The following is a 27360-nucleotide window of genomic DNA, read 5'->3' on the forward strand; positions in this document are numbered from 1 at the left end:
TAAACAGAGCTACCTGAAAGAAATGAACATGTCTAGTGAAGCTACACAGGATGCTGCATGCAACCAACATTTGAATGAGTTTTCTATGTTTTTGACACGTATGTTCTTGGGCTTGGTATGCCTGCAATTAGACTTCACAATGTGTGTGGCACCTGCTAACAGATCCTGAAAGCAAGTAGGTAGGGAAGAGGAGCAGGCTCATAGATTGGAGACTATTAGAAGGTATCTTGGCACAAGAGAACATTTCAGAGTTGGGCTGGTCTGGTAATTAGTTTCCCTCCAGGATGGTGAAGGTGTGAGCCACCTGGGAGATCTGGGTGGCTTCTGGTTCTACGACCAGCTCTTTACCTATCCATATGGTGCAGTACAGAGCTTCACAACAGTCAAGTGGCTGAGGCTTGAGCCATGGTACTCAAGGGACAAAAGAGGCTGGACAGGCAGTTCTTCAGTCCATATCAGGTAGAATAGTATTGATCTTCTGCCACACTGCTCCTATGCGTATGACATAGCTAAGTAACTAAATAAAGCTGTGGCCAATTGAATCCAGCATCCACCCTATCTGTTGCCTTTATAACCCTCTAACAGCAGCAGATGACACACAAATAATACAGGGAAGCCTTAGCATTTGTCCACAGTGGCATTACCTTGAAACCCAACTCAACCAAGTCATGGCGTTTCAAAGCAGCATGCGTGCAGGTCATGGCAATGATCTTTGCTTCCTTCACAAGCAGGTATTTGGACCTGTCCAGTCCACTGCGGAGCAGTTCAAACGCTCGGAATTCCTACAGAAAATAGGCGACAGCCACACTTCTGTGAAACAATGCAAAATACTCATGCTTACAATAAAACTGTGTGACTTTCAACTTGCCACCAAACGAAACAGCTGCAATCCAGGGGTCTGTGGGTGCTCTGAAGCGCAAATGGAACTCTCACACACATATTTTCCCATTCATTTGAATGTCAGAGACAGGTGTTTGGGCATAAAGTTCTTCCCCACTTTAAAATCAATTGCAGGGTTCCACAGATGGGCATAAACAACCAATCTGTCTTACTGTATATTTGTCTTTATGCAGAATTTCAAAATTGGCACATTTGGGGAAATTAGGAGAATCCCTAATCAACAATGATCTATTGATCCCTGATCAACAGAAAAACACGTCTAAGCACAAGGAGCAGATCAATTATCTCTTCCCCCCTCAGGTTTTATTATTAATTTTGAGATGCATTAAAAACAAGCATCATATCCACAATATCACCAGGATAGGCTTTTTTGAATGCCTATGAAAATAAAAACTTAAGACAAAATACACAAACATGCAGGATGTTCCAGTATCATTTCATCATGAATGGATTTAAATATTGCTTGATATATGCTTTCTAACCCACATCTTACAAATGCATCTTAGAAAAGTTATAGCCTCTTATTAAAACTCTGCCTACTTTGTATATATGTTTCTAATTTCATTCATTTAACTGAATAGCATAATCATTTAATGAAAAAATATATTTGCTTTTAGAAGCAAGCATCCCACCAATTATTGATTCTATTTTTGCATATGGTTTTTAGTATTTCCAAGATTGCTGTTTTAGGCTCTATCTTCCCTTTGTTCAACCCTATTCTTCAAACAGTCTTTATTTTTTAGGACAATCTCATCAAAGTAAAAAAAACAACAACTTCAATACTGCTATATCTCCAATAACTTACAAGTTTCAATATACAGGGCCTTATGAAAATTCAGTATACATAGTGTGTATAGTGTGTGAAGTGCTACTTGTTTCATTATCAGAACTTTCTTTCCCTCTCTATAACATAAAAGGGAATGCCACAGTTAACTCCTTATAAACCTTACCTCGAGCTGAGTGAATATCTTTTTAATATGTCTAAAACATCCTTCGGCGATTTCCATATCTTCATTGTAAGATCTGCCTTTAAAAATTGGCTGAGGGGCATTTGCAAAATACTGATGGAAAGGAAAGAAACTGCAGATATCAGCAACATCTGAAGGTTTGCTGCCTTTAACTTTCACTTTGCTCATATACTCTTCCCAACGAGACATTACCTGGAAAAAAGTGATCACATTAACATTGCTATTTTGCAATCTCGTATTTACTACGGCCAGAATCAAAAACGTATTGCACAGAACACTAGGAGAGCACTAGGCCTTTTTCTCCATGCTCTACTGGAGCCTCTAAGTCTCCCTTCTCCAGAGTGGGACTCAAGGCATCCAAGGAGATGTAGCTGGAAGGCAGAAATCAGCAAACCCACTATGGGCATGTGAAAATACCTTCCACTTGTGCATCCCTGGACCCTAGTCTATGAACACAAGATCAACATTTTAAATTACCATTGTAAGTCCGTATCTACAAAAACACTGAAATAACTTTTTTCATTAGGAAATATGAAGCATCTCACTGAGATTCCCTGCAAATAATAAAAAAGTATTTTCTTTTGTTTCAGAATGGATCTCTCAACATTCAAGGTGGGTTACTGCTTATATAATATATAATCAAGGCAGAGAGGGTACGCCAGTTCAGACTCCTTGCCAGAAGTCACACAAAGCAGGAACATTGGCCTTTCTAATTATGACTCATCGCACATAGGGTGGAAACAATAGGAACAAAAAGAAGTAACAGCATAATTATAGCTTCAGTTGCCATTTGCATTTGAGAGTGAAACAACTGGTTCTTCAGTCCAAGTTCTGAGAACTTCATCCCAATTCCCCATCTAGGTTCCTTAGAATGCTATGTTCACTCCTGATCTTTATTTAATTTCTTACTTGGTATAAGAAGAAGTGGCCAGCTGTTTCACAAGTATAGGAAACATCACCAGGGACTCCCAAACTCTCCTGTAATCGGCCAACTTCCCTCAGAAGCTCCAATCTCCGTGCTAGAACATAGTTTACTCTTCCATACCTGCAAATCAGATTAATACAGTGAAGAATGAGGTACATGGTTGATTCAGTTTTGCTGAGTAACAATTTGATTCTGGACTGTGAAAAAGCTGCATGGACACAAACACACAAAGAATCAGGTGGTTAGTGTTAAGCACCTGAGGAAGATTTGAACTTTTGTTTCCCTAACAATCACCTTCCAAACTGAATGGCAAGTCACTTCTGAACAAGGGAGTTCCTTCATAGTTCTCAAAGTTGCATTGCAGTTTAAGAACACAAGAAGAACCAAAGGCCCATCAAGTCAGCATCCTGTTCTCATAGTGGCCAACCAAATGCCAATGGGAAGCCCACAATGGGACATGAATCACAGAATCATAGAACTGTAGGGTTGGAAGGTACCATGAGGGTCATCTAGTCCAACCCCCTGCAATGCAGGAATCTTTCTGCCTAACGTGGGGCTGATTCACAACTCTGAGATTACGAGTTTTGTGCTCTTCCAACAGAGCTACCCCAGCTACTTGAGTACAACAGCATACTCCTGCTTGTTGTGATGACCAGCAACTGGTATTATAGAAGCACACTGCCTCTGATGCTGGAGGCAATATAGCTATTGTGACTGGTAGCCACTGAAATTCCACCATAAATTTGTCTAATCTTTTAAAGCTATGCAAGTCAATTACCATCACTCATTCTTGGGGTAGTAAATTCTGTAGTTTAGCTAAGCATTGTGTGAAAAAGTTTCTTCTTTCATTTCAATCTCCCACCACTCAGCTTCACTGGATGACCCTGGGTTCTATTATTGTAAGGCCGGGTGTGTGGGGTCATTAAATCCTATTTGTGAAATGGTTTATTCACAGCAGCTTCCTTTCTTATATATTCAAGGGAAACAGTCCACAGGAGTCATTCTGCTTCCATTACTCTTGGAGCTTTTGGACAGGTTGCAGGACTCGGAAATAAAGTACCCTTAAGCTGTTCAGAGAAATCAAGCCACCCAACAGAAAACCACCACCATAAACACAAACGATTAGCAGGTCTTCTCTACCCTTCTTCCTTATGTGCATACATTTTACATGGTTCTGCTTCGTATGAGCTATCAGCTCACCTGCTGAAATCTTTCTCTGTCTCCAGTGCTTCCTCCCCATGACCAAGGCGCAGGAGGTGGCGCTCATCAATGTCGAGAGCCATGATTTTCTCAAACAGCTGGTTCAAGGCCTGGAGATTGACAAGAGCAACAGGAAAGTAGATTTTAGGAATCCAGATGCTATTACGGGGAAACCCTGGATGTTAGAAAAACCATTCCTATTTTGGTAGAAATTGAAACGAAACAAATATGAAGAGGCTATTTGCACTGGGGACCATAAGGGAAGCTTGCCTTTTGCTTCCAAAGGACCCAACCCCTCTTTCAATCCATCCTGGGCCAAGCATACACCTATGTATAAGATTTAAACCTGCTGATAAAAGCCCTTCTAGAAAAGAGCAAGGTTCCTTTCTAGTCTAATGACTATTGACATTAGGACAGTGCCCTCACTATATTTTTTTAGATACCTGCTGTTTTATTTATTTATTTCAGCAAACCTACTCAGACACATAATTTAGCTATTTATTTTATTTGCAATTTATTGATAAATATTAAGTCTTATGAGCTGAAGCCATGGTTTCATATTGGCTTACAAACCTTGGTTTGTTTTAATTTTTAAATGAAAAACCAGCACACTCTCTTTATCAGTTTGTTTTGACCACCTTACCACAGGGGTGGGACAACTCGTGGTTGACTCATGGTTTGTTTGTTTTTAAAAAAGCAAACTATGGCTTAGTGATATATGCAAACTGGGCCCATGGTGTGTTTCCCCCAAGTCAATGATGCAGAATACATGTGAAGACACCATACATACAAAATGATGGCAGCATCTCTATGTGGCAGCAAGATGCTGTCTTAAGGCTAAAATCTTGAGTCTAAAATGCAGTACCACACGGTGCTCTGGAGAAGCTGAGCAGAGTCTCAGCAAGCACTGTGTGGTACTGCATTTTAGACTCAAGATTTTAGCCTTAAGATAGCCTAAAGCCTCCCATTCCACAGTGGCACATCAGGATAGCCAGATAAAAAGGTAAATGCAGGGACACGGGTGGTGCTGTGGTCTAAACCACGGAGCCTCTTGGGCTTGCCGATCAGAAGGTTGGCGGTTCAAATCCTCACAACGGAGTGAGCTCCCGTTGCTCTGTCCCAGCTCCTGCCAACCTAGCAGTTCGAAAGTACACCAGTGCAAGTAAATAGGTACTGCTACGATGGGAAGGTAAACGGCATTTCTGTGCACTCTGTTTTCTGTCACGGTGTTCTGTTGGGCCAGAAGCGGTTTTAGTCATGCTGGCCACATGACCCGGAAAACTTTCTGTGGATAAACACTGGCTCCCTTGGCCTGAAAGCAAGATGAGCGCCACAACCCCATAGTTGCCTTTGATAGGACATAACCGTACAGGGGTCCTTTACCTTACGTTTTACCTTATTATGCTGGGTAATTTTAATTATATGTTGTATTTTGTTGGTCTGTTGCTTTTTAATTGTTGCAACACCTCATGAGGTAATTCCTGATTTTTTTCTTTGACGGACTGCTGCATTAGATGTTCTGAAACTGCACTACATGTTCTGAAAATGAAGTGAGGAACAGTCACAGGAATAACAGGGCACAACGTTCATTTACCTGATTGGAATGTGTAACGATCAGGGTCCTCTGTTCAGGGAAGTTGTGATAGAGATTAGAGATTATCTGCACTGCCACATCAGTTTTGCCTGTACCAGGAGGCCCCACCACCTACAAAAAGAAAAGGAATTGCTCATTGGGGGACAAACTGCTAAGAAAGTATATATTAGACAAGAACAGAGCTGTAAGTGATTTGTTTTTGTGTTGTTTTTTTTAAAAATAACACTACTCATAGGTAAATGGGAGTAAATACAAACATACATGTGAATGCACGTGAAGGCGAGAATAAATAATTGGCAAGAGAATCCCAAGGACCTGGATGATAATTATGTAGATCCTAGCCATCTGTATACATTATCATGTTGAAGACACATTTAAAGTTTAATGCAGGGGTGGCAAACAGCATATGGCCCACTGGCTGGATCCTGAGCATCCCCAATGGGCCATCTGGACAGTTGGCTAGGCCATGCAAGCCCTGCTTTCAGCAGGCATTGGCAGTACCAGGAAGCTCCCAACTGAGAACTCCCTAGTGTACCCAATAGCCAAAAACAATCAGGAGTACACTTTTAAGACTGCTGATTCTACATTTGTCTTTACCTGCCCAAAAGCTGGCATAATATGACAGGGTGTGGCTTAGGGGAAACAGCCTCCCAGGAAAAATTTGGCCAGTAGGCTGGAGGTCCCCAACTTCTGATTTAACGGCTCTATTGTGAACCTGAATCTCCAAAAAGGGAAAATCCCAGAGAAAAACCAAAGGGAGGAATTTCCTCCAATAAAAGCCATTAAAAATGTTTTTGATCTAATAAAGCTACTACTCTAATTACTGAAGCTCATATTGAAACAAAAATCTCCAATCAAAAGAAATGTTTTGGTCAACTGGTAAAGCTTTATTTTTTATGAGGAAAATTCCATTTCCTCCCTCTCCTTCCCCACTTTGAGTGTCTAGTGAAAAATACAAATCTACCAAGCACACCAAGCTTTTGGGACCATTTAATTTTACACAGTGGGCTGAAGAAATAAGAATTGCATGTACAATATTAAAAAACATAATTTGTTTATAAAAGAGGAAACATGTAATAATATGCATCATTACCATTGTCAATCCAGGCTGCATTCCTGCGCGTATAGCTTCAATCTGTGTATGGGTAAACTGAATTGTATTGCTGAAAATTGAATTAAAGTAAATTCAGTTAATCCAGAGCATGAGACAATAAATTGAAGTTATATGAATTTATTCAATATAGTCTTCATGATTATTTTCCTTCACGTTGTTTTTCTTTTCAACCAAGGAGACCTGAACTTGTTTAAAGAAACAGGTGGGTAGCCGTGTTGGTCTGCCATAGTCAAAACAAAATCGAAAATTCTTTCTAGTAGCACCTTAGAGACCAACTGAGTTTGTTCCTGGTATGAGCTTTCGTGTGCATGCACACTTCTTCAGATACTCGTATCTGAAGAAGTGTGCATGCACACGAAAGCTCATACCAGGAACAAACTCAGTTGGTCTCTAAGGTGCTACTAGAAAGAATTTTCGATTTTGTTTTGTTTAAAGAAAATATGCTTTTTACATTATTTGGGTAGATGAAGGAATTCACAAGTATCAAGAGAAATCAATTTCTGCCTTTAGGGCTGAGATAACACTACAGTACTTCAAGTCATTACATGACCATTCTGAAATTATTAAGTGACGGTTCATCACGTGTAATTTAGATATTGCAAAGCCATTGACCAAAACAGCTAATTTGATCAACGTCAGAAGTCACATTTTATCACCGAGCTTGAAAGGACTAGATATTTACTGCGAAATGTCATTTTAACATGCATGACTCCATACAAAACAAAAATACACTAACAATATGTTGACCTGCTCACTCAACAATGCAACAATAAGAATGTACTCTTTACCAACAAAACTGACTTAGCTGTACAAATATGATTTGCACATCTGAATATCATTTTAATAATCTGTAAGCAGTAAATTGTGATAACCCACTTGACAATTACCTCAAGAAAATGATTCTTCTCGTTTGAATATATATATATATTTATAAACTAAATAATGACATCTGAAACATATGGAAAGAACGACTTACAGAGAAAGCAAATCCAGACCCTATAAACTTGATTTCATGTTTTAAAAAGTTTTTTCACTGACAGACATTTTGTAATGGAAATGTGCTCAACACTGATCCCTTTAGAAAGATGTACACGGATATTACCGTTTGGGTTGATTATATGGGTAAGGTCCTCTGTTGGGGATGACATGGGGCTCAACAATCAATGTTTTTGAGCCATCAGCTTTTTCTTCATCACACTCTTTCCGTTTCTTTCCTGCTTCACTTCTGACTGGAAATGTTATCCTATTGAGGGAAATCATTGTTCTTCAGCTTCATATGATTTCTTACATGAGACTGTTCTTTCAATGAACTATTTTCCGCCACAGACTAGCTAGCCCCGGTACCCTCAAACCTTGACCTTTATAACAAAATGAAGATGACAGCATGATGCAAGGAAGATTAAATCTGAGATGACTGAAACCCATGAGAACACAGTATGGTGTGTGTGCTTTCCTCTTCTTAATTTAAGAGTTGTTTTTTAGGAGAGAGACCAGATAAGGAGACCATTTGATATACAGGACACCAGTTGCTGCAGGCAATGGCAGGACAGGCATCAAGATATCAATAAAGTAGATTTCTAGAGCCATGAGACAAAGGGAAAAATTAGAACAGAGACTTCATACATTAAAAATTGAAAAGAAGGAAATGGCTGTTAAACAGCATTCTTAAAATCATGAGGGAAGAGATGGAAGATGGAAGAAATACTGCTTTACGACGTTTCCCAAACTTGGGTCTCCAGCTGTTTTGGGGCTAAAACTCGCATCATCCCTAGCTAGCAGGATCAGTGGTCAGGGATGATGGGAACTGTAATACAAAAATAGCGAGAGACCAAAGTTTTGGTAACACTGTTGTAAAGCTACCAAAGTCAGGAATTCAGTCAAACAGAAGACGGCACCTTATGAATTAGCAGTGTGAAAGAGCCCTTCTGGAAAATTCTGTGGTTCCCCAAAAGTGCAACACATGCAAATTCCACAGAAACGTAAGCTGTCCACCATTAACACGCTTTTCTATGACAGGCATGGGCCCATGCATAGGAAAATGAGAATCAGATTGGAGCAGGCCTGACTTGGAACGAACATGAGCAGTATTTGAGAGCTAGTATTTCTTAATTCACCTGAATGGAGGAATCTGCATTGCAGGGTCTTCAACTGTAACTTTAATGCTGTATCCAGGAAAGCTGGCTCTTAAGTGATCAATGGAGAGGAAGGTATCATTAAAATCCAAGGAGGCGATCTGATTTGGCATTTTCGAATAGTGAGCACTACTTGGGTCTCCATAACCAAGAATAATGTCATGTAACCAATCAGGAACCACACAGTCGGTGTTCATCAAATTCCTTATAGTCTCCAGAACAGCCTAAAATAAAACAGGACATGATTTAATGCCAGTTTTGTACTCTGGTTTCAAACAGATATGCACTCAACTTCATGAGCTATTTCAGCCTTTCTGTGTGTTTCAGAGAAAATAAGTTCTCTTCCAATGACAGGTGTTTGGTCAGACTGAATCTGTAACTAGATTTTCAGCTGACGTCAGCCCACAAAGAGCTAGTTCAGCAAGACAAGAAGTATTTATGGAGAGCCTCTAACTACCAAACTATCCCATTAGAATGAGCAAATTCAGTGCAGTTGACAAAAAATAAAATAAAATTATGATGCTGTTCTTTATATCATCTACAGGGACATCAGCCAGAAAAGGGACATTGCTGTAAACATGGAATCACAACAAACATGCTAGTCACTGCAGAGTGAATATTCTGTAACAGAGGTGGACAAAATTGATTATATTCTATCTTCTTCATCCTGCACAGTACTGATAGCTGAATTCTTCAGGGCATTAAGGGCCAGATAACAATGTAAAAAACAGTGAGAAAATACAAGGTGTGGGGAGTAAGACGCAGGAGGGGACTTTTTTAGGACTGCTTATCTAACAAGCTTAAGTGCTGTTACCGATCAAGCCCTTATTTAACTTCAAGGTTTGTTGTTGTTGTTCAGTCGTTCAGTCGTACGCCAGGCACCCCTATCCTCCACTGCCTCCCGCAGTTTGGCCAAATTCATGCCAGTCACTTCAAGAACACTGTCCAACCATCTCATCCTCTGTCGTCCCCTTCTCCTTGTGCCCTCCATCTTTCCCAACATCAGGGTCTTTTCCAGGGAGTCTTCTCTTCTCATGAGTTGGCCAAAGTACTGGAGCCTCAGCTTCAGGATCTGCCCTTCAAGTGAGCACTCAGGCCTGATTTCTTTAAGGATGGATAAGTTTGATCTTTTTGCAGTCCATGGGACTCTCAAGAGTCTCCTCCAGCACCTTTACTTCAAGGTTAATCCACATAAAATAGTTCTATTAAACCAATTCTGCCCCTCCTCAATCACAGAGTCAGACATAATAAACAACTATGGTTTATTGTTATGAGAATGAGCCTAGGTGAGCCTTATGCTTGGAAGTGCCCTCTTGTCCTCCAGTGGCTCCATGAGGAGATTGGAAGCTGTTTGCTCAACCTCATTTTAGCATCCTACGCTGCCATTAAGAAGCAGAGGTAATTGGACTAAAGTACAGGCGCGTACTAGAAGAACTGAGATCACAAATTGTGGAACAGAACCAACTGCAAGGTCGTTAAGGTTTGAATTTGAGAGAAGACTTCATTCAGTGAAAAAGAAGGTGGGGGGCAGTGGAGCTTACAGTTTGGTTTCGACATTTATGATTTGGCAACTCTCTCCTGAATGTTAGTTCAAATTATACTTCTACAAGTGAGGATGGAAGAAACTGGATTAAAAATATGGATTATAACATTAAACGGAACTGTGTGTGTAAAGAAGAGAAAAAGGGAGGGAAACTCTATTTTGAAAAGGTTTGCGCTGGAAACTTAAGAGCTGACTCTTCCCCATCCTTTATTATCCATGAAATAAACGGAATAACGCTAAAGGACTTGGAATTTAATTTAATTGGAAGGATAATTGGCCATATATATCCAGCTGGAAGGATGAAAGGAGTCTGTGTGCTGCCAAGGAACCGATAAGGTTTCTTATTGAGTCATCTGTAGTTCGACAGACCACACTTCTTTCCAGGCTTGTGGGGGGGGGGATGGTGACAACAGTTTATTTACTGGGACAGAACGACTTTTGCAGCTGTCGTTAAAAGTTCTTGGTGCAAAACAACAAAGCATGGGACGGAGTGATGGAGAAACTTCTGGAACAACAATGGGATATCAGCTCCGCCCAAGGCATGATGGATAACAGCAATAATCGGGAGAAAGACAGACATAACATCTTTACAAGGACAGGAAGAAACATCACAGCCAGAATAATTGCTACATACTGGAAATAACAATGATAAAGTGTGAGTCCCTCATTTTATGTTTTATAAATTATTTAATGTGTCAACACAAATAAGTTATTAATATTGCAGTTGTTGTATAAGGGATTATTATTATGACTGGGATGTAATTGAAACTAGTAAGATTTTGGAATGCAGAAATAAAGAAAATCAGAGAGCCATCAAATCTAGCACACAGGGAGCCACTTCAATTAAATTATATTAATTGGTATTTGAATGATTGGTATTAATAATTGTATTATAAATTTGCATTGTTATAATGGTTATTATTGGAATGTAACTGAAAACTAATTAAAAAGTTCTACAAAAAAATTAAAAAATAAAAGTTGTGAAATTCAAATCCTATCTAAACAGCCTACTTTGTCACTTTCACCAGGATCTGATTCACAGAGAAACCATTCCAGAAAGAGCAGCTTTAGGGCACAGCTGTGCAAAGGAAGTAATGTCTGAGCAGGATGTTCATAAAATACAGCAGCTGCTTCCTAGCAGAGACATACATGAGTGCAATGGCTGGGGAAAAAATGTGTCAGTGCAATCACATGAGTCACCACCAGAAAACAGTGGCTTTATTGGTGGAAACACCAGGTCAGTCAAAGCAGCGCCAAGGCGATTCAGTGCTCCATGTGGGGCAATATATACAAACATGGCCTGCAGTATTATTACCATGTTATGAAATACTAGACAAATAACAAATACTCTTTAAAAAATGTGTGTAGATGGTGGCACGGATGTTACTGGCCCAGAGATGGAAAGAAGATAAAGTTCCTACCAGAGAAGAATGCCATATGAAGATAATGGACTATGCTGAAATGGCTAAATTGACCGGAAGAGTCAGAAATCAGGAAGACCAAAATTTTAATAAGGAATGGGGAAAATCTATAACAGGCTTCCTCAACCTCGGCCCTCCAGATGGTTTTGGCCTACAACTCCCATGATCCCTAGCTAACAGGACCAGTAGTCAGGGATGCTGGGAATTGTAGTCTCAAAACATCTAGAGGGCTGAGATTGAGGAAGCCTGATTTATAACTTATCTTAAAGACCACTGTAAACAGTTAAGATTGTTAGTAGGACTGGAATAGCACTTGTAGTTTAAGGTTGATTCTGGACATAATGGACGAAGTAAAGGGTTTGGATTATCATAAAAGATGCGGGGGGAACTGATTAATAATAGGACCCACATAGGGGAGTATGGAAATCCAGGAGATACCTTGGAATCTTGTTTTTATTATCTATGTTAGATATATCTCTGTAAAATGTTAAGTTGAAAAATCAAATAAATAATTTTTTTTAAAAGTGTGTACATACTATTTGAAAAAATCCATTTACCTGCTTGACAGCAGGTAGCATGCCTGCTTCCACAGTGACAGTCCCTGCTCAGCATGACGTGAGAAGCCTCTTTGAGGAAGGGGTGTTCTTATACCATGCAGAGCTCTGAAGCAGGCAAAAGCAATGCAAACTGATTCTGCCTGCTCCAAAACTCAACAAGAAGCTATCTTCCACCCAGCTGCATGGAGATTGGCCTGCTCTAAAGTCCAATATGCTAGGAAATCTCCTCGGTCTGAGGTCTCCTGCATATGGCAGAAGTCAGTAGGTGATCCCAGACTGTAGCTGTCTAGTAAGCTGAGTCAAAATTTGTGGCCTCCTATGAATTATTTTTTTACCATATAACGAGAACTATTCTGGAACTATTCTCACTCTCTTACTATATTTAAGGGTCTGGTGACTTCTGTTTCAGTGTATCTGAAAAAGTGTACATGCACACGAAAGCTCATACCAAGAACAAACTTAGCTGGTCTCTAAGGTGCCACTGGAAGGATTTGTTTTTTATTTTGTTTATTCTGGAAATGTCTCTTTAAATATGTACAGAATGGCATTGTTCTATCTAATAAACAATAGTTTGGGATCTTCATACTTAAAAACAGCTTAGTTCCCTGTTCCCTTCCTAACTGGATTAAGTTGTGAAATTTCTCTTAAAACAAAATATGTGGCCTCACATCTGAAGGATGGCTCCTTTACCTAATCCTCTGAATTGAGGATATTTACTAGTTCTAACGTGTAAGCGAAGAGCAGGACATAAAAAAATAATGTCCACCTGATCTCTGGCTGATCAACATACAGTTAAGCTTGATCCTGAAGTCAAGACCGGTGCCAGGTTTGTCGGGGCACTTGGCACCTTCAGGGTGGGCATCTCTCCTCTTACCGTGGATGTGACTAGTATGTGTGCCCTGTTGATGTTTTCACCTTTGCTACAGCAGTGACAGTGGCAGCCAAGGGTAGCAGCAAAAACAGCAAAAAGAAAAGCAGTCAGTCTAGCCAGCCAGCATTACTGCTGGCATCTGCCATTTCCTCACAATACTTCTGGAGCCCCGAGGCCATATCACTCCTAAGGAATGCTAAAGCGGTGTTGTGGGGAAATAAAAACGGCAGCTGCTAGCATTAGTGTTGGGCATCAGCCACATCTGTCTGGGCTCCAGCCAACATTTTGGATCAGTGATGGGCTGCTCCTAAAGAACTGGACCATTGGGAAATGCTCAAATCTGGATGACAGCCTTGCAAGTAGTAAGACACAAAAACTGTCCTGGGCATTAGAAACATAGGAAGCTATCTTACATCAGGTCACTTGTCCATCCAATTCAGTATTGTATACTAGCAGACAGCAGCTCTCCATAGTTTGGGACAGAAGTCCTTCCCAGTAACCTTGATCTCCAAATCGTTTCAGACTTAGACGCCCTTTATCTCATAAAGACCTCGGTGAAATTTGAAAGCTTCCAGGCTCTTACATGTACAGATCCAAATATATCACCTTATCTTTTCCGAGACTAAATGCAACTGTGCTGCCAATTATAAACTAATTAATATTGGCCGAGTACATGTAAAGGTACTAGGCACAAAAGGAGATTACAGGTAAGCCAAAGGAACCAGGATTCTAAAAATTGCACCAATAATTGCAAAGGACTCCTTTCTTCTTTCTAGAAAGTCCAATCCATTTTTAAAAAGCACTAGGCTTAGTTTCACCAATTCAGGACAATTGGCAACTCCAACAGTAAAACAGGTTATCTGCTCAGCTGATTAAACTCTTTTAAGTGCCGTAGCAGATGGACATCACCTGATGATCAGACAGGAAGAGTGGAGTTTTGCATGGATTTGCATAATACCTGATCTCGCCAATTGATGAAGCAGCAGCTGTATTTATGACACACAAGGTTATATGAGGTGATCGGTTAAAAATGGCAACATTCCGTCTTTGAAAAATGTATTTATTCAACAGATGACTAGTATAAAGGGAAACAAACTCCAAAATACTAATATTTCTTTGATGTAGTGGCCACAAGCAATAAAAGGCAAGAGGGCAGACCTACCATGGCGAAGTGCCGACTGTCATATTTAGCTATCGCTTTATGTTTGTGCTTCTACAGCTGTCATGTTTGCTTAATTTAGGAGACTATATAAGATTTTTGCATCTTTCTCCCTACAGGCTCAGCAGAGAAATCAAGCTGTCTGCTATCTGCTTGACACACTACCAACATTTGTCATTAGTGAGAATGACTTACCTTATTTTCTGTTATGTGAGCAAGGAGGCATAGAGCAGATAGGGATAACCTATCCTCCGGGATAGAGCAATCCCAAGAAGCAGGCTGAGCCTCATCAATTGGTTTAACTTTTAACATGAGAAAAATGTGAAATTAAAGAGACACTGCCAAATCATTTCTGTATTATCTGGTTGTCTGGCTGTCCTTTGCTTGCAAATAACCTTTTAAAAACTTTTGAAGGCAAAACTTTTGTTTTCAGCAGAACACTGAGCAGTCTTTTCAGCATTCGATACAGATTTAAACTGTTTCGCTCAGGGGGGAAACCCCTAATAGCAGCATGATTCCTTTTACTACTACACTGCTAGCAGCAGAGGCAGATGCTCTGGTGGCATATTCTTAATTTAACCATTACTACATTATAGCTAATAAAGCAGAACCGCCTTGCTTGCAATTCTGAAAGCTGATGCACTAACCACCTTTTGTCCAAAGTTAATGTTGCTTTGATAATAAGGCAACCTGCGCTGTGGATTCCATCTGAAACTTGGTGAGTCCAAGATCCAATACAGTAGATTCATTTGGAAATTTAGGTCTTTAGGTGCATGAAGTTTCACCATGAATGGGTTTAAGATTTAAGATAAACAACTAAAAAGTGGAAGGAGGAGGAGGAGAACCACACATTTTTTAATGGACATATGGCCCACATTGACACTAAGTTCCAAAAAATACTCTGGTAGTGTATTTTCAACATTTAGTTTTAAATAGAAAATTGCACCATGACTTACTTTAAAGTTGTTTTCTTTTGGCTTTCTCCTCATTATTATGTTAAATGTCTCATAGACATCTTCTCTTCCACTTTGGATGGTATTGGTCATGTCCTGTTGATACTGATTGGGATCCAAGAACACCCTAAACGTCCTGGAATCACCTTTAAGTCTTGGTTTCGGTTCTGGTCCTGTTTGCATTGAAAGGCAAATAAAGTTCAAAGTTGTTGAAAGATAAACTAAACAGAAAATGCCTTGCAAAACAACAACAACAACAACAACACTTTTGAGTAATCTGTTCACGCCATGACCAATCCTCTCCAACCGATTCCAACTTTCCTTGCCCCTTTCTCCTCTCCTTGCCCCTGCCTAACAAGACTGTCCCTTCCTGGATCACATTGGTGATCCACTCTGCCAAGAAAAGGTGACTGGCATTGGGACTATTTAGGTCAGCTCTACATACCAGCCAGTGCCACTGAATGGATCAGGTCAACCAGCTCTGTTCTTACCATCTGTAGAGTAAGCACTGCTACAGCCTGGCTAGAACTGGCATATTCAGGGTTTCTGAGCTTGCACATCCTAGCCAGGCTGCTACAGGGAGGAAAACATTTACCATCTTAGAGCCACAATCACATACATGCTGTTAGCGGGGAAATTATGCCTACCGTTAAGTGCAATGTAAATTTCACCTTCATATTTCAACTAAATATATTCAGTTGTTATTTATTTGTTTGTTTGTTTGTTTGTTTGTTTGTTTGTTTCCCATCCTTTAACCAGCTGGTCACAGTTACAATGATTTAAAACTCAAAATTTAAAGCACTTAAATCCAATTACAAATCACAAGAATAGGCTGGGGTCTGCAAACAGATATCTCAGACATCTTTGCCAGGGGCAGAGAGGTGTGTCTTCAGCACTCACCAAAAGCTTTATAGTGAAGAAGGCAAGTACACCTCTGTGGGGAGGGTGCTTGATAAATTATATGCCACAGCAAATGCCCTACTCCCAAACTTATGAGGCAGCTGGAACTACCAAGAGGGCCCCCTCTGCTAATCTTAACAGCCAGGAGGGTCTGCAGGGAAGGAGACGGTTTTTCAGATATTATCAACATACCTTCTTCAATGACGCGCCCCTTATCATCCAGCATTCCCTGGATTTCGCATCCTCTCACATATACCAGGCCTGTCTGCTCAACGAATGGCTGCCTTCTGTCAAACTTCGTACCATAAGGTTGTGTGGGTCGGACAGTAATTAAAAAGCAAACATCGTGCTTGCGCAGACCTAAATAGGGGGGGAAACATCAGTGCATTCTGATCATTTGCAGGTGTAGTGGTTATTTCATGCTGTAGCTTCATAAAGTTGGTCCCCCACATGGCTCAGATCCAGAGCTTGTAACAATCAGAAGCTGTGTATTCAGTGTAGTGGGTCCAAGCCTAGCGAACTCCCACCAACTGAGATTAGACAGCCACCCTCCTTGCTGAAGTTCAGAGATATATGATCAATACTGTCTTGTTTCAGCAGGCCATTTAAGGTAGTGTTTGGTTTTGGGATACATTTTTACTGTTTTATTGTGCCATTTTCTGTGTATTGCTTTTATGTACACAGGTTAGAAATGCACATAATTAGGTGATATATATTTAAAAAATTCTTGAATAAATGAACAATTTAGGTCAGTGAAAAGGAAAAGGGAGATTGTACAGAAATAGTTTTCGAAGGACATGCATATAGTTAAGCCAGTAGCAGCTTTATCTCTGTCCCCTGTGCTATCATTAATATGTGATTATCTTATTCATATACATTTGTAGACCTTTTCCAAGACAAAGATCTCCACTAGGAATGTAGGAACGTCTATTAAAACTCACGAGAAGCTTATCTGAGGCTTGAAGCCAGGATCCCAATCCAAACAAATGTTTTAAAAAGATAAAAATTCACAATACTTAATTAATTTTAGTGCAGGCTCTGCATTTTGAATCAGGACATGCAACCAAAAGGATTATACAATCCCATCATATTTTAAACACGTCTGTTGCTGAATTTCTGAACTAGCCGTCAGTGTCCCCCCAGAGCATGAGTAGTTGTTCCTATGCATCTTGCCAAAAAGGTCAATCCAAGTATAATCCCCCAAGCAGCAAAACACTGCCTTGAGATAATACACTAGGGAACACAGACAAGACTGTAGTGGCATGCAAGTCCTGACAACACACAGAAACCCCGTCAGAGGAATGTTCATTTCAATTAAGTCAGAATATTTCTCACCTTTCATAACTACTACCCAAGTAGACTTAGCAGGATCAGACTATTTACTGATGCCCATTGATTTACAGAACTGCAGCTCTAAGTAATATTCCCATTTTAAATCACTGGCATTTTGGAGATATAGGAAAACGTGGTGGATGGTGACACAGAATGAATATTTCATATTGTTTCAACAGTGCCAGATCAGTCTCACAAAGGTGGTCATAGGTTTCTGAGTCAGGATATAGGGCTCACACCCAAAAATTTCTCAGAGAAATTAGCTATCTCCATACCAACCTTTAATCACTCCTGTCATAGAACAGCTAGACCAATAAAATAGTGCTTTCTTCCCCCTTTCAAATATATGGGACTAGGGAGAACTGATGATCCCAAACTATTGAGTTGCTGAGAGCACTAGCGTTCTCTCTTTAAGCAGCAAGACTTAATAGGGAAAATATGCGTTTTAAACACAACAAGCATGCAAACACTTAACATTCACTCCAAATAACTAGGGATGCGACATCACACTGCTGTAGCTACACACATATACATACCTTCCCATTCATCTTTGATGTTGTCTCTAACATTCAAGTTAATTGTGACATCTGCTCGGACTCTCATGGGCCAGTTTTCTCCAATGTTGGGCTTTGCCACCTCTATGACCGTGAAAGAGACGATGGGCTGTGCCATTCGAGCCCACCCACCAAAGACAACGCCTCCATATTCAGATTGCCTGAAGAGCAAGATCAAAACAAGAGACTTTTGCATTCAGATCTCTAACACACACCAAAGCTAATGACATCATTTCAAAATATATACAAAATTATACCTTTGGAAGGGACCAAGGGACCTCAATTCCTACAGCTGGGAATAACCAACCCAAGGTACGGTATCTCTTCCTGCAATTTATCCATGAAGTTCAGCCCAAGGGAAATTGCTCACTGTTAGCAAATAATCTGTCCAGATCCTGTTTGAGATTATAGCTCACCCTAGGGAATGCTCTATTAAACCCAAAACCTTTCTAATGGCCCCAGAAAAACCAGGTTTGGGGGGGGGGAGTAGAGAAATCACACACATAGGAAAGTTTTTCTTGATCCAACAACTTCAAGGTTATAGTTGCATCCATTACCATGGTTTCATCCTACTGACACTGTCCTCAATGTCCTGCCTGATTTCATAAGTAGACTCTAGGCGGAAGAGGTTGAAATTTCTCAGGAGGTAGTCATGGAGAGTAAGAAACTGTAGATTCAATTTCGGGAGGGCAAGGCAGCCTAAGGAAAGCAAAAGGGGAGAGGAGGAATGGTTTGTTTGTTTATCACATCAGACTTGTTCAGATATTAGCTTTATGCAATTGCAATTACATGGAGCAGGGCCACACCTCATTAAAGGGCACTTGTGTAGAGGGGAACCTACTCTACACAAGCTTTCCTTTTCAGACCCCCCCCCCAATCAAAAATTACATAGCTAGCAGGAGCTGGCTAGTTAAGCCCCATGCTGTTCTTCTGCATCAGTATGGGAGCTTGGGGAAGCCATCTCTCTATGCAATATTTGCACTAGTCCATCACTGTGCGGCCCCCACTGGAGAGTTTTCTTTAGCACCACATCACAATCCTGGATTTAGATAAAGACAGAGTGCAGCCCCCCCCCCCCATGGGAGGATTTGCGTGCATCATCACAACTACTCCAATCATGTCAACTGCACCAATCCATGATTAGGCACAGTGGCAGACCAGAAATATTTAAAAATTAAGCATTTTCCAGAAAACATACCTTCACCAGAATAGTACTCAGTTGGGACTATATTTTCATCCCAAATAATCTTCTCAGTGGGATACAGAGGCATTTGATTGAGCTGTTGAATTTGAGAAATTCGACATTCATGCCGGGACACCTAGAAAAGACAAAAACATCTTGTCATGTGCCCTAAACAAAATTACAAATATTTATAGAAGGATACTCAAGAAGTCTGAAAAGACTATTTTTCACCAACTGGTTTAAGAGGTAAACTGCAAATAGAAACTTAACCTTTTTATTTTATGCTGAACATGCAAGTTTGGTTCACCATGACATGATAAGCCAAACAAGAACAAATGTGGACAATCCTAAATTAGCATCAGGCTTGCGCAATCCTGTCCCATCTCCTCCTCTGATGCAACCAGGAAGACACTCTTCATCAGAGTTTAGTCTCACTTTTAAAGGATCCTGGCTCAGCTTTATAGTCAAGCCAGTGATCTTGGTTTAAAACATACTCTGTAACTTCAAACCATGGATTATGAAGCTGGCTTGCTAAACTAACCAGTTTGTTTTAAACTAGGAACCCCAGTGAAGCCCTCCTCCTCACCGCACAAGGGGAGAGCATATCAGCCCGTCACTTTGCTTGGGTTTGCTCAGCTTCATCCACACAGCACCAAATCATGTTTTAGTACAGTGGTGCCCCGCTAGACGAAAAACTCGCTAGACGAAAGGCATTCGCTAGCAGAAGGCTGCCCCGCAAGACGAATTTGTCAATGGGGCTGCGTCGCAAGACGAAAAAAAGTTTTTTTTCCGTCGTGCGAAAACCTCTATTTGCATTGGTGCTTCGTAGATGAAAAATCGCTAGACGAAGATACTCGCAGAACGAATTATTTTCGTCTAGCGAGGCACCACTGTATTATGTGGCCACATTGTCAATATTTAGCTCTGAATATATTTTTATAAGTTTGTTGAAGCCACTCCTATTTGTTGTATTGTTTAGTTTTCCATTTTCGCCAGGACACGCAACAAAATAAAATTAAAAATTGTGCCTGATCATCACACTCATAAAAAAACACCCTGTTGGTGGGCAAGGAACCTTTGGCCCTCCAGATATTGCTGAACTACAACTCCCATCATTCCTGGACATTGGCCATGCTTGTGGGGCTGATACAAGTTGTAGTTCAGCACCATCTGGAGGGACAAAGTTCTCCCTCTCTGCTGTAGGTTCACGAATTGTTTTACCCTGATGCAGGCATTCCCTCTTCTCTCTTAATTTTGGATCCAACAATGGTTAGCATTATATGTGCATTTAGGTTGTTTGCTAAAAAAGGTTATTGAAAATGGCAGGACACATGTAACCCAGATTAGGGAGATTTGAAACTGAAAGGAGGGTGATGTCTATGTGATAGGAGACTGCGTGAGCAGCACGGAAGTCTAGAACACATTCTCAGTTGTCTAACTACGGTTAGGCAGTTGGGTAATGCAACAATTGCACCAGGCTACAAACACGTTCTATAACGTAAGTCCCAAAACTTGTGGAATATAAAAAAAAACCAGATAAGATACATTGCCAGCACCCAGTTATGTATGTCTAAAAAGTTGTGATGTATTCAGCGTGAACAAAAGCCTATCTAGGCTGCATATTACATATTTGGAGGAGGGGAAGAGGAAGGGAGTCCTGAAAAACAATTTTAAAATTTATTTCTTCCCCAGCAGTCCACTGGTCAGCTGAAAGACTACACAGCTTTGAATACAGTTTTGAACAGAGCCTCAGAGCACATGGCACACGTCCAGCGACGCATTAGCAACATTGCAGAGAGCTTGAACCACCACCCAACACAAGTAAATCTTCATGGCATCACACAATAGTTAGCAGCGTGACCTCGCTGTGATACAAAATGCAAAGTTCAAACCAGACATGTTAGGATGTTGCCTCCCATCTGTTTGGGAGTCTCTTGAGAGAGACACACATGAATAAATAAATGTAATTGCAAATTAAAGTTCAGTAGCGCTAGCTGAGCGGGCAGCTAAAACAGAACGTAAAGACTTGAAAATACACAAGCATTGCTTGAATAATGTTGACAAATTAAGAACTGTGATCAGCACAACTGCGTTGAACAATTTTTCCCAAGCAAGTGCATTTTTAAAAACTCACAAGACTGATATTTAAGATGCTTGGGTAAGATCATATAATAATTAATACCCTTCATACTAAAAAGGTCTTAATGACCATTCAGTCAGAAGGAAGAATTTATTAAATAGCTTAAATATCCATGCTATGCTGCAAATATAAATCTTTCATGCAGTGTTTCTCAAACTTGGGTCTCCAACTGTTTTTGGATTACAACTCCCACCATCCCCAGCGAGCAGGGCCAGTGGTCAGGCATGATGGGAACTTGTACTACAAAAAGAGCGAGAGACCCAAGTTTGAGAAACACTGCCTTAATGTGCCAACTGAAGCCCCGTTCACTCCAACAGAGGTAGATGTGCCCAACTCTTGACCATGAGGTTATGACTCCTTAAATATCAGGAAAAAAATCCTTGCTGAATGGGAGATTTTTGAGGGGTAAAGCTGGGGGGGGGGAATCGAACGAACAGGGTCAGTTAAAATTTAAAAATGGTCCATAGAAATTAAGTTTCACCCACCCCCAAAATGCCTGCTCTACATTTATGTTTTCCCCCTAATTACTACATTTTAATAAATGTGAACACAACACAGCAATTTAGGCATAAATCTTAACCTAGGAGGCCTATGCATGCCTATAGCAAGTGCTTTTTAAAAAAAAAATGTTTAAGGGTACTCTCATTTTCCTACTCATATTGAAATACTGCCCCTCAATGAGGCCAAACCTACTCACAAAATGTTTAGGGGTATGTGTACCCCTGCGTACCCCCCAGAAAAAAGCACTGCCTATACCCAACCCTGTTTCAGCTAACTAATTCTTTTTAGTCACATCTGAAATCTACCGTGATAAAAAGAAGTTGTCACCTTTCTCCTTTCAGATCCTAATATATAACTTATTGAAACTATGAATTCATGTACTCTTGACAATTCATTGTGCTATTGGCAGGATGTGAAAACACAGTGCATAAGGTTTGGAGTGCACCCCAGGGATTTGCAGACTATGGTTGAGTCTCTGGTGCAGAATTTGAGGTAACCCAAGGAGCTGCAGGCAGGAAAAAAAAAATCCGGCCTGCCCTCTATTGCCTTGATAAAGAATAATGGTGTCCTATTCAGCATCATAGATATCATTGTACACAAGGAAAACAGCTTGACCCAGCAAACATAAGACATAAGACTGTTTACCAGCAGCTCAAGCAGAAACTCTTTGTCATAGCTTGTATCTTCCTCTTCAGGTAGAGGTGGCAATAAGCAGAGATAGGATGCCACCTGGTGGAGTGTTTCTGGACTGAAGAATAAAGAATAAAACAAAAGTCACATAGCGCTTGAGCTTAATAAATGGAGCTGTTTGCTTTGAATTTCTGTCGGTGTCCTCCCCCCCCCCCCAAAAAGTACAATAACTATTTGTGTGGCCTACTGACCAAGATTTTGATCTAGGCCATTCTGCATTTTAGCTAACACTCTTTGCTCTTATATGCAAGGAATGTAACAGTGAAAGGATTCTTGACAGTGATAATTATTCATACTTTTTAAATTAAAAAACAACCTACAATCAGACAAATTCAATAACTTCTTTTGACACATGAAACCCTCAAACAGTGGTGTTAAGGCTGTAAACCAGATAGCCTTTACACATATACTAAGAGACACTGCCTTTCAGAAGCTGCCTTTGCTCTGCCTCCCTTCACCCCTCTTAAAACTCTGTTGGGGAGTTATTATTTGGATAAAGTAAACAAGAGATCACTCATGATTCTCTGAATCAAAGTTTTAAATTTATCTACTACTTGGTTACTACGGGTGGCTACAATTTCTATTTAGGCAAGCATTTCAGGGTTTATTTAGGCAAAACATTTACTAGAATAAAAGAAATTAAAATGTAACTTACCTTAAAGGCCCAAAAAGTTTTATGAGGGAGTCACGTGTGTCTACAGCAGATACATTTGAGAGGGCAAAATTGTAGAGTTCTGGGAAATGTGCGAAAGCGGCTCTCTAGAATCCAACCAAGAACCAGGATGAGAAATCAAATGCTATCTTTACTCGGCAACGTGACTTATGCAACACTCTGCAATTTAACAGGCCAAGTACAACCCCCCACAAATAGCTTAAGGCTAGCTCACAGCAAGGACTACCAGGTTTGTTTAGTTTTTTTGGGGGGGGGGTACATTGTTAGTGGATCTGAGTTCACACATGAGAACTATGCCACACATCCATATAATGGGCTGTATCCAACAAAGCTGACCCATTAGCACAAGGACTTCCACCTGCACGAGACTTCTTCCCTCTCTCTCTACTTTCTGTTTGGCCTCCAAATCTGCTCCAGGCTGGGGGAAGAGGCATGTGGGAAGTAGAGAGGGTGTCCCAATATCTAGGCAGAGGTCATCGCATGAATGGGGTGACTTTGTTGGATGCAACTCAATGCTGTCTATTTTTTTTCTTCTGAATACTGGTTAGGATAGGGTGGTTGATAAGCGAACAGTCCGAACAAAAAAATACACGGCAACTATTTTAATTCTAACAGAAGCTGCAAATATTACAAAAGAGAAGGTCCAAACATTTCAAACCCCACTGTATCTGTATGTATGGGGCTGCCTGCTATGTTAACATGAAGCTTAATGCAAACATCAGGAGAGGGACAGTACATCACACAGTGGGAGTTGGGGAATGCCAACATGATTCAAATTCCCCCCTGCCTGGATGGATTGACTATCTGCACAGAGCTTTGGCAGCTGACTTTCAGCACTATCCACTTACTAAACCAAGGACATGCCCCCAAACATCAAAGTTTCCTAAATGATCACTTATTTACCAACAGTACTTTATTCATATTAAGAACAGACATATCCACCCATGAAACTGGCACTATTTCCAGACTTACCAATGAGGTGGTTTCCCCCCCCCCCAAGTCTGTCGTCACCCCTTTTCTGACAAGCAGTCAAAGCCTTCAGTTACACCGGAGGCTGTTAAATACCTGGAGGGAAGTAATTCTGTCATAGTGAATAGTAGTCATCTCATTCTCTGTCAATGCATTTCCAGTCTGGTCATTAATTTCAAAACCAGTGTAGAATTTGAGCATGTCTAAAAGCTGAAACAAAATGAGGATAAATGAGATACTGGTATACAGAAAAGCAGGGTCTTCAACCACCAAAAGGGACCCAATACCATATAGTCGAGGGATATTTCATTTTCTTTCCAAGATGCAAAACAAACAAAACAAGTTGTATCGTTTCATTGCTTAGAGAAGGCAATTTCATTTTTCAGTCCATTACAAGCCAGCTGTAAGAGAACATAGTGAGGAGATGCTGGACCCTTGCTCCTCACGTTTTCTCTCATCCTTCCATTTTTACTCTCCCACTACCAAAGGGGAAGTAAAGGATGTATTATCACGTCCAGAATACACACACACCTCATGACAGTGAGCCGACATCCAACATTAGTCATACATACAGTAAACATTTGTTTAAATGTATTCTGACATTACACTTCTGTGTGTGTTAGATGAGGCCCAGCAGGCCAGGTTGTTATCTGTTCCCACCCCTGCGGGGCAACCCTGACCTGACAACATTACAGCGCCGGAAGATTGACAGGTGGTTTGCCCGTTGCCCCTGCCAAAGTCCCTTGCACAGTGCTTCCCAAGTGTTCAAAAGGAGGCTGGTTGTCAGGCACGCAAAGCATAGCATGAGGGGCTTTGCCGGCCCAACACTCATAGAGCTGGCAAAGCTTGTGCAAGGATCAGCTGCACAATCAAATTCCCCAAGGGGAACTCAGTGACACAGCTGATGGGCAGTGGGGGAACTCGGTTGCGTAGCTGATCCAGCCGCATCTCTACCTGCTCCTTATGATCTCAGGTGTGGGCAGGTGGCCATGCTTTGAGGAAGACGGCCTTGCAGGTAATATCGAGAGCTGTGCCAATACTTGCCCCCTAGTCTAGGTGCAGTTCCCTAAAGCTCATCCATACTTTTAAAATTGGCTTTAGCATGAAAAACCCAACTATAAGTAGGCTTAACAAAATTGCTTCAACCATAGTTGCTCTCCATCTAGTGTCCCCCCACCCAAAGTCAGCAATGTTTAGTCACTGTAGGTGTGCTATGCTGTCTTCCTGTATTACATGCTTCTCATTAAGGAACACAGCAGAGGCCAACAGCAAGCAGTGGTTGCCAACCATCACTTTCCAGTAGTGATGCTGTAATTTTTTTTGGTAATAATGTAGTGTTGCATTGGCTAGCAAGGATTTTGAGGTGCTGAAAGAAGTCCCTTGCACAAAATCAAAGCAAGTCGTACCTGGCAAAAAAGATGACCCTCCTTGCCCCTTTTGGCTAGGCTAGATAGGTAACAATGCACAACGAGGTGAGAATCATCAAGTATCGTGTTAAACCAGCGTCGTGTTGGAAGCAGGGCCTATAATAATAATAAAATAAACAATCACATACATGTCAACATCTAGTTAGTAACTAGAAGACTGGTTAGAATTCAGTGATTTCTAAAAAAAAAGTTTGTGGTGGTAGTGATTAGGTGTCATGAGGTCCTTGCAATATCCATTTTGATAGTAGCATCGGTGCAATGCCTGCAGGTCTTGCCCAATGGGCTATCTAATTTAAACAAAGATCAGAAACAAAACAAAACCAAAAACACAGAATGCAAAGAAGTCCCGTTGAACTCAATGGGATTTACTCCTGAGCAGCCATGTGAAGAATTAAGCCCTTTCCTTCTCATTTAAACAACAATTTCTAAATTCTTCATTAATAAAATATTACAAAAATGTTTGTTTTCTTCAAAAATCCTCCTTAAAATATCTCATTGACAGATGTCAAAAACTGCAGCAGAAACTGGGGATCAATAGGCTTTTGCAATACAGCTATTTCAATCATGTAATGCTGCTGCTTTTACAGCTCCATACTACAGAAATACATGAAATAAGAAATGCAAAATACCTTATATGGCCATAACTGTCAAAAGGTTTTTGACAGACAGAGCACAGTTAATGGTAATGAGAAGCCTGAACTGATTAAAGGGGGGGGGGGGCATATTTATTGCCAATAAAAAGTGAACTGGTCGGAGCACATGGCTCACTTCCGCCAAAGTCATGCTAATCGCTGAAATGCTCCAGCAGTTTAGCCTCAATCACAATATAGATGTAACTGAATACAAAACCCTGAAACGCCCTGTGGGAAGAAAAGGGATCTTAAGTATAGGTAAAGACACTCTGTTCAGATGGGACAAGCTACAGGAGTACAAATGTGATGGCTTTTTATAGCCGATTTCTGGTTTGCCAGTTCCAATCAGCACAACAGGCTTCAGAAACTATCTGAACTCCTTTAACTCTCCTGTAATGCCCTTAGCGCAGAATGAACCTACATGAAATGTTCTGATGCTTGGCATTTTGGCTACTTTCCAGCAGCATCCCAACTGAATATCTTGCATACCCTGTCTCTGGGGCCAGAATCCTGTTCAGAGTGGATAGGCTCAATGATACCAACCATGTCCCTCTTTGGAAACTCAGAGTTTTTAGCAGAGCTAACAAATATGAGAACACAGCACATTTGTATTGAAGATTAAAGCCATGGAGCTTCGTAGCTAACTGCATCCAGAGAGGGTGCCACCGCCACACTTTTTTACAGAGTCTCTCCTGCTGAAATAATTTTACACATCTTAAAATAAAACAAAGGCAGTCATATGCCGCCCAGAGTGGCTGGGGAAATCCAGCCAGATGGGCGTGGTACAAATAATAAATATTATTATTATTATTATCATTATATGTGATATGATTCTTGTCAGTTACCAATGCATGAACTAGTTCACTATTCAAAACATAAATTTTCAGGAAATCCCAAAGAATGCTGCTAGGCATTTAAAAAAACAATTAACAACAATTTTGAAAGCCTTGCTAGGACCTTCTTACAATATAGAAACCATAGGAAGGCTGCTTCCAGTCAGCGTGTAGACAAACCTTAGCTAT

At 40.7% G+C, this 27360-nt stretch overlaps 1 protein-coding gene across 1 annotated transcript in view; it reads right to left on the bottom strand.

Moving 5' to 3' along the window:
• AQR (aquarius intron-binding spliceosomal factor) overlaps positions 1 to 27360 on the bottom strand; it is a 50895-nt gene that overhangs the window by 10834 nt on the left and 12701 nt on the right. Inside the window, exons 11-27 of the mRNA XM_033144439.1 lie at positions 25686 to 25802; positions 24376 to 24489; positions 23293 to 23396; positions 22593 to 22695; positions 19322 to 19442; positions 18681 to 18822; positions 18106 to 18284; positions 16430 to 16597; positions 15341 to 15510; positions 8816 to 9057; positions 7804 to 7944; positions 6681 to 6750; positions 5588 to 5698; positions 3994 to 4103; positions 2778 to 2913; positions 1851 to 2060; positions 645 to 782 (exon numbers count right to left, since the gene is read on the bottom strand). Coding sequence (XP_033000330.1) covers positions 645 to 782; positions 1851 to 2060; positions 2778 to 2913; positions 3994 to 4103; positions 5588 to 5698; positions 6681 to 6750; positions 7804 to 7944; positions 8816 to 9057; positions 15341 to 15510; positions 16430 to 16597; positions 18106 to 18284; positions 18681 to 18822; positions 19322 to 19442; positions 22593 to 22695; positions 23293 to 23396; positions 24376 to 24489; positions 25686 to 25802 — 2376 coding nt within the window. The remainder of the gene's footprint in view (positions 1 to 644; positions 783 to 1850; positions 2061 to 2777; positions 2914 to 3993; positions 4104 to 5587; positions 5699 to 6680; positions 6751 to 7803; positions 7945 to 8815; positions 9058 to 15340; positions 15511 to 16429; positions 16598 to 18105; positions 18285 to 18680; positions 18823 to 19321; positions 19443 to 22592; positions 22696 to 23292; positions 23397 to 24375; positions 24490 to 25685; positions 25803 to 27360) is intronic.

The sequence above is a fragment of the Lacerta agilis genome, chromosome 1 (genome assembly GCF_009819535.1).
Source record: "Lacerta agilis isolate rLacAgi1 chromosome 1, rLacAgi1.pri, whole genome shotgun sequence".
NCBI lineage: Eukaryota > Metazoa > Chordata > Lepidosauria > Squamata > Lacertidae > Lacerta > Lacerta agilis.